A 12,251-nucleotide genomic window follows, 5' to 3' on the forward strand; every position below is an offset into this window, starting at 1 on the left:
TTTTTTTTTTTTTTTTTTTTTTTTTTTTTTGAGACAGAGTTTTGCTCTTGTTTTCCAGGCTGGAGTGCAATGGCATGATCTCGGATCTCGGCTCACCGCAACCTCCACCTCCCAGGTTCAAGTGATTCTCCTGCCTCAGCCTCCCAAGTAGCTGGGATTACAGGCATGTATCACCACGCCCGGCTAATTTTGTATTTTAGTAGAGACAGGGTTTCTCCATGTTGGTCAGGCTGGTCTCAAACTCCCAACCTCAGGTGATCTGCCCGTCTCAGCCTCCCAAAGTGCTGGGATTACAGGCATGAGCCACAGCGCCCGGCCAAGGATCTTCCATCTTTAAAGCTAGCTGCGTAACATCTTCAGATCTCTCTCTGACTGGGACCTTGGTCTCCCTCTTCTACATTTAAAGGACCCTTGTCATTGATTACACTGGGCCCCATCCCCCCACAATACTCCAGGTTATTTTAAGGTCAACTAATTAGCAACCTTAGTTCCATCTGCAACCTTAATTCCTCCTTGCCCAGTAACATAACATATTCATAGGTTCTGAGGATTAGGACGTGAACATCTTTGGTGGGGGGCATTATTCTGGCCACCTACACATGGCTTTAAAGTCTGGTGGCCAGGAAGTTCTTCTCTGTGTAGCCACGCAGACAGCTTGCCTCTGGGTATGGCAGATATATCTGAGAGTCTGAGAACCTGATGGGTCCTCTTGGGTTCAGGTTCAAGATCTGGTCCCTCTGAACAAGAACACAGCAGGTGAGCAGAGTTAACCAGCTTCCCAGAAATGGCTCTAAGATTCAGTGGACTGGCAGGGGTTTTCCCCACTCCCTCCCACCCCAACTACTGCAATGGATGTGAGCAGGACTGAGCTGGTTCTCCACTCTCCCCACTGCAACACAGGAAAGGGCTAATAGAAGGAAATCAGCTAGGCTGGAATTCCCTCCCACACCTCTCTCCAATTTTCCTGCTCTTTGGCAACTCAGGTCTTGAGGAAGAGTAGTGGGCACCACCCTGATTTCCAGTGGTGAAAGAAAGTTATCTTTCTTCATCTGTTGAGTAATTTTAACAGGAAGTGGTGAGACTGCAAGAGTCAAGTTTGTGTTTGGTTCAATGCCCTGGCTCTATCGCTCTCTCTGTCTCTACTTACCCCCCGGCCCTATCCTCAAGTCAGTTTAAAATATGCTTTAACGTACTCTCCCCCCAAGAAAATCCCGCCTTTTTAATTTAATTTAATTTTAATTTTAATTTTTTGAGACAGAGATTCGTTCTTGTTGCCCAGGCTGGAGTGCAATGGCAAAATCTTGGCTCACCACAACCTCTGCCTCCTGGGTTCAAGCGATTCTCCTGCCTCAGCCTCCTGAGTAGGTGGAATTACAGGCATGTGCCACCATGCCCAGCTAATTTTTTGTATTTTTAGTAGAGACAGGGTTTCTCCATGTTGGTCAGGCTGATCTCGAACTCCCAGCCTCAGGTGATCCGCCCACCTCGGCCTCCCAAAGTGCTGGGATTACAGGCGTGAACCACCGCGCCCGGCCAAAAACCCTGCCTTTTAAACACAGCTTTTAAAGGAACATCTCCATTGCATAAAGCAGATGGATGCTTGGCCTCACCCTTGACAATACTAACTCAGTAGGTCTGGGATGGGACCTGGGAATCTGTATTTCAAAATCTTCACCTGTGATTCTGATGCACAGCCCCAAAAGATTTAATGTTAGGCATATTGGTCTGAAACACTTGATTCAGGCACATTGATTTAAAGTTAGGCACATCAGTCTGAAACACTTAAGATGTTAATAATAAGACAAATGTTAGGCACACTGACATTTTGAATTTATGTTAGAAAATAAAGTAAAAAGTCCTGCCAGGCATGGTGGCTCATACCTGTAATCCCAGCACTTTGGGAGGCTGAGGCAGGTGGATCACCTGAGACCAGGAGTTTGAGACTAGCCTGACAACCTGGCGAAATCCCGTCTCTACTAAAAATGCAAAAAATTAGCTGGGCATGGTGGCACATGCCTATAGACCCAGCTACTCGAGGACTGAGGCAGGAGAATTGCTTGAACCTGGGAGGCAGAAGTTGCAGTGAGCCAAGATCGCACCACTGCACTCCAGCCTGGGCAACAAAGCAAGACTCCATCTCAAAAAAAAAAAAAAAAAAAAAAAAAGTCCTTAGACATTTTTTCTTATTGGGCCCACTGCAAATATAACTCTAAAATATAGAATCAATAGGTTAAATACTATACTAGTAGAGGAAACAACTCTATGGAAATATAATACAGTATGAAGAATCTAGAATTAGCCCCCTACCCCCCAATTCTGTGGAAAGCCTGTTGTCCTTGATATTTTCTCCACAAATGCAAATGGAAATGTAGTGTGGAAGGAAGAAAGGTAGTTAGGGTTTGAAGCTAAAAGTTCAGGAAAGGAGCTTTGTTTTGCAATATCCCTCCACATCTGTTGAGTATTTTCCAGGTTACAAAGTGTTGTCACAGATATTGCCACATTAATCCTCACAATAAAACCCTGAGGTCATCTGGAAAGGTGTTGAGGGAATGCAGGCTCAGACAGAGCCCACGTTTATTGCCTGAGGTGCTGTAGGACTGAACCCACCTCTTCATACTTTCTTATATTTCTGATGGATTTTTTCTCTTGACTATTTAATCTTTTACTTTTAACATTTATGACATTTACAGTGGGACAGAGAGGGAATCTTGTCCACTGGCCTTTATTTCCTAAGAAGGCCTTGATCTCTCCCCGGCATCTCCCTTGGACCTCGTACCTGAGCAGCAGCCACCTCGTAGCCGTCGGGGTTCATGGATGGCAGGATGTGAATGCGCGTGTCCTGGATGAGCCGGACAATGCGCTGGTTCCTGTTCCGGAACTCCTCGCACAGAAACTCTGACAGCTGCAGCATCAGCTCACGGCCCAGCGCTTCGTTGCCATGCATGTTCCCCACGTACTTGACCTCCGGTTCCACTGCAAGGAGGAAATGCAAGGAAGAGAAAAGATGGGGGAAGCTTGGAAGTGCCATTGACGCCTAACCTTGCACGAAGACCCTTTTTCTCTTTTTCAGTAATGAATGAAAGAAAATCTCATGCTTTCATTGGGTCTTTTGCAATAATCCCTGAGCCCCTTCCTAACCAATCAGTTATGAAAACTACAAAAATTCATGCCAGGGATAATAATGAGTGCCATTTATTGAACCCCCATAGTGTTCTAGACAGTTATGTTTGATACTGCTAAAATTCACAGAAAACCTGTAAAGTGGGCATTAATAGCCTCAGGGTGAGGGTAATAAGGATGGGAGAGATTAAGTAACTTGTCTGAAGTTGTCTAGCTAACGGCTCTATGGAGGCCCAAGCCCACGTGGCACTTACAGTGCCATTTACAGTAGCATGCTGCTTCTTAGAGACAAACCTTTCAGGATAAGGATGTTTCCCCAGAACCTGCTCTCATGAAGTACTCTAGGTTTTAGCATAACAGCTGCTAATGATCCCAGTTGAAAACTTAATTTTCTTGTCACTTGAAAAGTTTCTTACTCCATCTGAACAAGAACACAGCAGGTGAGCAGAGGTGACCAGCTTCGCAGAGATGGCTCTAAGATTCGGTGGGCTGGCAGGGGTTTTCCCCACTCCCTCCCACCCCACCTACCACAAATAATAGGACTGTGGGCAGGACTGAGCTTTTTCTCCATTCTCCACACTGCAATATGGGAAAACTAAAATCACTCCTTCAAATCCAAGCAGGCCAAGTCTGGAGGCACAGAATAGGAAGGCACCTGCTATGTCTCATGCCTTAGTCTTCTCTTGGGCCATGTTAACTGTTCAACTTGAGGTAAGAATTGAGGATCTGAAAGTTTCTGGCATCACCTAAAGAAAATCATTCTTGCCCTCTTTCAAGAGGTAGGAGAAAAGCTCTTGCCAAATGATTTCTCTTCCACTCAACACTTTCCTGCCTCCATGACTTTTCTGGTTCTGTACCTCTTCATCTTCTCATTTCCAAATCCTTCTCATGACCCTTTTAGGCCCAGTTCACATGATATTCTGTGAAGTCATCTTGGGTTCTCCTTGATGAGAGAGAGCTCTCTGTTGACTTCCCCGGTTTTACCTTTTTCTCTTTTCTTGTCTTTTCTTTTTTCTTTTCTTTTCTTTTCTTTTGAGACGGAGTCTGTCTCTGTCACCCAGTCTGAAGTGCACAATCCCAGCTCACTGCAACCTCCACCTCCTGGGTTCAAGCAATTCTCCTGCCTCAGCCTCCCAATTAGCTGGGTCTACAGGTGCCTGCCACCACACGTGGCTAATTTTTATATTTTTAGTAGAGACGGGGTTTCACCGTGTTGGCCAGGCTAGTCTCAAACTCCTGACCTCAGGTGATCTACCCACCTTGGCCTCCCCAAGTGCTGGGATTACAGGTGTGAGTTATTGCACCCAGCAGGTTTTACCTGTTTTTGTACATGTTCTATTTCCTTGACTGGACCTGGCCTTAGCAGAGTACATAATTTTTAACTTGTGACACCATTCATTATTATTTATCTTAGTATACCTACAGCAGTTTTTCTCAAAGGAATGCTTATAATCCATAAGGATCATGTGGTGGATTTTCCATAGTGGGCATTCTTTAATCTTAGTGTATTTTTTTTTTAAATCATAGATTATGTCTTTCTTACTTTTCTTGGTGTTAAAATGTCTTTTCTGATACAAAAGGATGGATATAGAAGATGACAGGTAGTTTTCTTCATATCCTTATCTCAGTAAAATAAAATTTGGAAGATATGTTTTAGTGTCCCTCCAGTCTCTTAATTTAATTTAAAAAAGAAAAAACATCTTTTTTAAATTCTTTATGAAATCTAATAGGGAACCACTGCCCCATAGAACTTTGGACAGTGCCCTGTACTTAGTAGATACTTAATATCAGATTCTTTTGGCTCTCCTTTTTCTTTTATTTTCTTTTTTCTTTTTCTTTCTTTCTTTCTTTTTTTTTTTTTTTTTATTTAGAGACAGGGTCTTGCTCAGTCATTCATGCTGGAGTGCAGTGGCACAATCATAGCTCAGGACAGCCTCTCGAATTCCTCGGTTCAAGCCATCCTCCCGCCTCAGCCTCCTGAGTAGCTGGGACCCCAAGTGCACACCACCACACCAGGCTAATTTTCTAAAAAAATTTATTATAGAGACAAGGTCTCACTATGTTGCCCAGACTGGTCTGAAACTTTTGGCCTCAGGCAATCCTCGCAAAGTACTGGGATTACAGGCATAAGCCACCACAGCTGGCCTCTACTTTCAATATATCTAGAATACAACCACTTCTCATAACAATTACTGCTACCATTTTGGTTCAAGCCCCTGCACCTTCAAGCTTGGTACTATTGGCCATATTAGGTCATTGCAATAAATCTCCCACTTGCTCTCCTTGCAGCTGCCTAGCCCCTTTAAAGTCTATTCTCCAGAGTCAGGGGTTGGCAAAACTTTTTTATAAAGGACTAGAGAGTAAATCCTTTAGGCTTTGTGGGCTGTGTTGTCTCTGTCACAGCTACTCAACTCTTCCAGCAAAAGCAGCCACAGACAAGATAAAAGTGAATGGGCGTGACTGTGTTCCCATAAAACTTCATTTACCAAAACAGGTGGCTGGCCCTTGGGCTGTAGTTTGCTGACCCCTGTTCTGAGTGATCTTTACAAAATTTAAGTCAGATCGTCTCCCTCTTCTGCTTAAAAAACCCTCCAGTGGCTTCTCACTTGACTCAAAGTAAAAGCCCAGATCTTTACCAGGGCTTACAATGCCCTGCATGATCTCCTATTGCCTGGTGTCCCCATCACATGGCTGTGACCTCCTCTCTTGCCCTCCCCTCGTTCACTTGGCTGGAGCCCCACTGGCCCCCTTACTGTTCCTCACATGTGCCAAGCATGCTCCAGAGCATTTCCTTTGCTCTTCCCTCTGCCCGTCATCTTTTCCTCCCCGATATCATCACGGCATGTGCCATCACACCCATCCTTCAGCTCTCTGCTCAAAGCCACCTCAGTGGAGACGCCTCTCCTGAATGCCTCTCCCACCCCTTGTCTTCCTCCATGCCATCCTTATCTCTTTTTCCTGATTTAGTTTTCTCTACAGCACTTATTTCCATCTGATGTAATACATATTTACTCTTTTACCCATTTATTGCCAGTCTTACCCCACTAGAATTTGGGCCCATGAGGGCAGGTTCTTTATTTTATTCTCTGTTTTACTTCCAGAGTCTACAAAAGTGCCTGCATATTGTAGGTGATTGGTAAATATTTGTGGAATGAATGAATGAAAGGAATGAATGGGTGAATAGCAGTTAAAGCGCTTCAGAGAAAAGAGGGAACAGTGAGGGCTAGAGTCCTGTGAAAAAACTTCAAGGAAGGTCTTGAAAGCTAGAAAGTACAGAAGCACCAAGAAGGGAGCTTGGAGTGTTGGGGGCTAACCCCATGATGTCCATGAACACTCACAAGCTTCCACAGTGAACATATGATCTGATTGACAGCAGGATGCTTGCTATGGAAGTGCAATTTCAAAGCGAGGCAATTATCCCAGGTAACCCCATGGCCTTCTTTGAGCCTCCTCCATGCAATATTCTGAATCCCATGGCCAGTCCATGGGGTATGAGGCTTTTAAAGTAGGAAAGTGGGATCATGTCAGGATTTAGGAAAATTTTTCTGGCATCTGTGTACCAAATGGAAGATTCAGAGTACAGCAGTTAGAAGTTAGAGACTTGGTCAGGTGCGGTGGCTCATGCCTGTAATCTCATTACTTTCAGAGGCCAAGGCGGGTGGATCACTTGAGGTCAGGAGTTCGACACCAGCCTGGCCAACATGGTGAAACTCTGTCTCTACTAAAAATTTAAAAAATTAGCCAGGTGTGGTGGCACATGCCTGTAATCCCAGCTACTTGGGAGGCTGAGGCAGGAGAATCGCTTGAACCCGGGAGGCGGAGGTTTCAGTGAGCTGAGATCGTGCCACTGCACTCCAGCCTGGGCAACACAGCAAGACTCTGTCTCAAAAAAAAAAAAAAAAAAAAAAAAAAAAAAAAAAGAAGTTAGAGACCAGTTAGGGGTTCAGTGCAATCACGTAGGCAGCTTGTCATGGAGTCTGGTCTCAGACGGGATGTGGAAGTGGAGAGGTAAAGGGAGATTTGAAGTTGACAGTTTGAAGGAGGAATTGGTAAGGAAAGAAGTGAGAAATTAGAAACAAATGTCCATCAATATACGGACAGTTAAATATAGTCATGCAATGAGCTATTACACAGTCAAACCCACAATGGTGTAGATCTGCACTTATAGACATGGATGCTATCCATAACAGATTGTGAAATGAGAAGGGCAGTTACAATGCAATTTCATTTTTATAGAAATGATTACATGTATTTGTGTCAGGGGGTTTAAATATGCATAGAAAAAAGTCTGGAAGGATATACATCAGTACATTAATGGTGGTGGGATTTGGGGTGAGTTTTATTATTTTTTTTCCTTATCTAATTTCTAAATTTTAATCCAAACATGAATTGCTTTTGTAGTAGAAACAAACTAAAAAAAGGAATCCAGGCTAAGTGTGGTGGCTTACGCTTGTAATGCCAATACTGGGAGGCCCAGGTGGGTGGATCGCCTGAGCCCGGGAGTTTGAGATTAGCCTGGGTAACATGATGAAACCCTGCCTCTACTAAAAATACAAAAATTAGCCGGGCATGGTGGTGCATGCCTGTGGTCCCAGCTACCTAGGAGGCTGAGGGAAAAAGATCACCTGAGCCCAGGAGGTCAAGGCTGCAGTGAGCTGATATCATGCCACTGAATTCCAGCCTGGGCAACAGAGCCAGATCTTGTGTCTCAAAAAAAAAAAGAATCCAGTAAATAAAACTAACACCCCAGTCCCCAAACTCTGTCTTGAATACCACACTGTCACTCCCTGAAGAGATTTCCCTATACCCTTCTAAGCTTCCTGGCAGAACTGGAAGGGCTCTTTGTTTCTGCCTGTGTCTCCTGAGCCATTGGATCGGGAAAGACAGAACAATAGCAAGGGGAAAAGAAAGGAAATAGGGGAAAGGAAGGGAGGTGGGACATGAGCAGGGAAGAAGACTCATCTTTTACCATTAAGGTTTTGAGCAAACAGAACCCAAAAAGGAGGAAAAGGCTGAAGCCTGAAGGAGGGCTGTAGCTCCCCAGAGGCAGTGGCAGTTTGAGGGCTAAGAGGGAAATAGCACAGGCTGAGAAAGATAGTACCTTGTAGTTGGAGGCGTCCACGGACCACCCCAGAAACCACCCCAATTACGGGATTTGCAAGGGAAGGGCTCTGCCCCACACACCCTCAAAAGCTGTTCAGGACTTACAGAGCTCGTGGATTCCAGGGTGGTCGCTGAACTCCAGCACGTAGAGGTGTCTCCCCTCCACGCTGCGCCCAATGCTGTAGACCCGTGTGATGCTGGGGCATTCGTTTTGCACCTTGTACAGTGTCCGCACAAGATCATCATAGCGGTGGTGGCGGAAGGTCACCGGGGCAACCAACTTGAAGAGAAGGAGGAGGTGGAGAAAGACTGAGGGGAGGTCTGACATCTTGCTGGGCTTTTTCAAAGAGAGCCACTGAAATGCGCCCCACCTCCTTAAACAACCTAGCCTCTTCACCCGCCGAAATCCAAGGTCCGCCTAGCTTCTCGCTTGTAAACACCAGTCCAACTTGGAAGACGTTCCGAACTGTCCGTCCAAGGCTGGAAATTCTTTATGTCGCTCTAGAATAGCCACTCATCTCTCCTCCCTCTCTCCCTTTCCTTCTCTAATCCGGGAAAGCCTTTTGAAAGATTTTTTGCACTTCCCTAGATGGGTAGTTTCACTGATTCTGGTTTACTGGTTAACTGGACTGTAAACAGGCTTCAATAAATAGCTGCTTATAACCCTTTGATTCCCGGAGAATTTTTTAAAACTTGGCCTGTGCCTGTTCCCTTTATTACAACTTTCAAAAAGAGTTCTCTGTCCCTTTTGATTCATCCCATGTACTGCTGCCTGCCTACTTTTCTGAAGCATGGCTGTATTTTGTCCTTTTTTTCCTCAAAAGTCTTTCAACAGATACCATTAAGAAAAGGAAAAGATTAGCCTTGGACTGGGAGAAAACAATTGTAAATCATATATCTGATAATACCCCCATAATACATAAAGAATCCTTACAATACAACAAGAAGACAAACAACCCAATTAAAACATGGGCAAAACATTTGACCAGAATAGATATACAAATGGCTAATAAGCACATTTAAAGATGTTCAGTGTCATTAGTCATTAAGGAAATGCAAATTAAAACCACGTGAGATCCCAGGCATGGTGGCTCATGCCTATAATCTCAGCACTTTGGGAGGCCAAACTGGGAGGATCACTTGAGCCCAGGAGGTTGAGATCAGCCCGGGCAACACAGCAAGACTCCATCTCTACAAATAATTTTAAAATTAGCTGGGTGTGATGGCATATCTGTAGTTCCAGCTACTTGGGGGGCTGAGGCAGAGAACCACTTGAACCTGGGTGGCGGGGCCTGAAGTGAGCCATGATCATGCCACTACACTCCAGCCTGAGCAACAGAGTGAGACCTCATCTCAAAAACCAAACGAAAACCACACATGAGATATTACTTTACCTCTGCTAGAATGGCTAAAATAAAAAAGACAGATAATAACAAGTGTTGGTGAGAATAGGAGAAACTGGAACCCTCATAAGCAGTGCAGTCAGGCCAAGTACAGTGGCTCACGCCTGTAATCCCAACACTTTGAGAGGCTGAGGCAGGTGGATCACGAGGTCAAGAGGTCGAGACCATCCTGGCAAACATGGTAAAATCTGCTCTCTACTAAAAATACAAAAATTAGCTGGGCATGGTGGCACACACCTGTAGTCCCAGCTACTCCGGAGGCTGAGGCAGGAGAATTGCTTGAACCCGGGAGGTGGAGGTTGCAGTGAGCCGAGATCATACCACTGCACTCCAGTCTGGTGATAGAGTGAGACTCCGTCTCAAAAAAAATAAAAAATAAAGATAAATAAATAAGTAAATAGTGCAGCCAGTTTGGAAAACACTTTAGTAGTTTCTTACAAGGTTAAATACAGCAGTTTCACTCCTAGGTATCTATGCAAGAGAAATGAAAACACGCATCCACACAAAAACTTGTACATAAATGTCCACAGCAGTATTGTTCATAAGAGACAAAAAGTGGAAACAACCCAAATGTCCATTAAACACTGAGCAGATAAACAAAATATGGCATATCCATACAACGAAATAGTATTTGACAATAAAAAGGAATGGAGTGCTAATACATTGTGCGATGTGAATGAATCTTACACATGCCTGATGAAAGAAGCCAAACCCCAAACACCACATATTGTATGATTAAGTTCATATGAATGTTTGGAAAAGGCAAATATATAAAGACAGAAAGAAGATTAGAGGTTGCCAGGGGCTGGGATTAGATATGTGAACATGAAATTTCTTTTTAGAGTGATAGAAATGTTCTAAAATTCGATTGCGGTGATGGTGATGGCTATAAAACTCTATAAATATAAAACTCTAAGTTATAAAACTCTAAGTTATAAAACTCTATAAATATACTAAAATTCATTGAGTTGCATACTTAAAACAGATTAATTCTATGGTATGCAAATTGTATCTCAATAAAGCTATTTTTAAAAAGGGAATAAAAAATAAGTACAGCCCTCCAAAAGAATTAAATATAAATTTACCATACAACTCAACAATTCCATTCCTGGGTACCTACCCAATAGAATAAACTTGCCCACAGAATGTTCATAGCAGCATTATTCATAATAGGCAAAAAGTAGAAACCACCTAAATGTCTATCAATTGGTGAACAGATAAATAAAATGTGATATAACCATACAATGGAACACTATTCAGCAATAAAAAGAATAAAATACGACTACATGCTACAATGTGGATGAACTTCAAAAACACTATGCTAAGTGAAAGAAGCCAGACATGAAAAAAACATATATTGTACAATTCCATTTATATGAAATGTCCTGCAAGGGTAAACCTATAGAGACAGAAAGTAAAATAATGTTTGCCTGATGTTGGGGATGGGAATGGAAATTAAGTGTAAATGGGCATGAGGGATTTACTTTCTAACGGATGAATCAGCACTCAAACTGGATCCAAGGAAGAGCTTATTGGAGTGATGGAGATGTTCTAAAACTGGGGATGGTAATAGCTGGTCAGCTTGATAACTTTACTAAACATCACTTAAATGTAAACTTACCAGGCGCAGTTGCTCACACCTGTGATCCCAGCACTTTGGGAGGCTGAGGCAGGTGACTCACTTGAGGTCAGGAGTTCGAGACCAGCCTAGCCAACATGGTGAAACTCCATCTCTACTAAAAATATAAAAGTTAGCCAGGCGTGGTGGCACACGTCTATAATCCCAGGTACTCAGGAGGCTGAGGCAGAAGAATTGTTTGAACCCGGGAGGCAGAGATTGCAGTGAGCTGAGATCATGCCATTGCACTCCAGCCTGGGTGACAGAGACTTCGTCTCAAAAAAAAAAAAAAAAAAAAAAAAAAAAAAATCATTTAATTGTAAACTTAAAAAGGGTGAATGTTGTCGTATGTAAATTAGACCTTAATAAAATTGTCGTTTTTTATTATTTATTTATTTTTTGAGACAGAGTCTCACTCTTTTCACCTAGGCTGGAGTACAATGGTGCAATCTCCACCCACTCCAACCTCCACCTCCTGGGTTCAAAGGATTCTCCTGCCTTAGCCTCCAGAGTAGCTGGGATTACAGGCACCCGCCACCATGCCTGGCTAATTTTTGTGTTTTTAGTAGAGACGGGGTTTCACCATGTTGGCCAGGCTGGTCTTGAACTCCTGACCTCAGATCATCCGCCCACCTCGGTCTCCCAAAGTGCTGGGATTAGAGGCATGAGCCACAGCGCCTGGCCTAAAATTGTTGTTTTTAAAAAGCAAAGTTTCAATGAACCATCATGCACTGTCATGTAAAATTCAAATGCCTCAGATAGCCTTTTTGTCCTTGCTACCAAGTTCAGTTGTAACTTGTCATCCTGTCCCTCACTCTAGTGCAGCACTGTTGCTCAACCTACTATCTTTGGAGCATGCCCCTGCCTTCCTGCTTTCACTCATGCTATTTCCCTAGGTAGCTCAATCCAGCTCAAATTCTGGGTCTTCCATACCTCCCCTTGTAGTTGCTACTACAATCAGTCTTTGTATCTCCAATTCTTATCACTTAGGAGCACCAAGCAGGTTC

General features: G+C 43.6%; 1 protein-coding gene across 2 annotated transcripts in view; it reads right to left on the reverse strand.

The window, feature by feature from the left end:
* Positions 1-8,827, reverse strand: part of CPN1 (carboxypeptidase N subunit 1) — a 40,209-nt gene extending 31,382 nt beyond the window's left edge. For both annotated transcript variants that reach the window (XM_017880747.1, XM_017880738.1), the window contains exons 1-2: positions 8,329-8,827; positions 2,777-2,973 (exon numbers count right to left, since the gene is read on the reverse strand). In XM_017880747.1, coding sequence (XP_017736236.1) covers positions 2,777-2,973; positions 8,329-8,551 — 420 coding nt within the window. In that variant the 5' untranslated portion in view covers positions 8,552-8,827. The remainder of the gene's footprint in view (positions 1-2,776; positions 2,974-8,328) is intronic.
* Between the last annotated feature and the right edge of the window lie 3,424 nt (positions 8,828-12,251).

Source organism: Rhinopithecus bieti, unplaced genomic scaffold (assembly GCF_001698545.2).
Source record: "Rhinopithecus bieti isolate Rb0 unplaced genomic scaffold, ASM169854v2 scaffold_425, whole genome shotgun sequence".
Classification (NCBI taxonomy): Eukaryota; Metazoa; Chordata; class Mammalia; order Primates; family Cercopithecidae; genus Rhinopithecus; species Rhinopithecus bieti.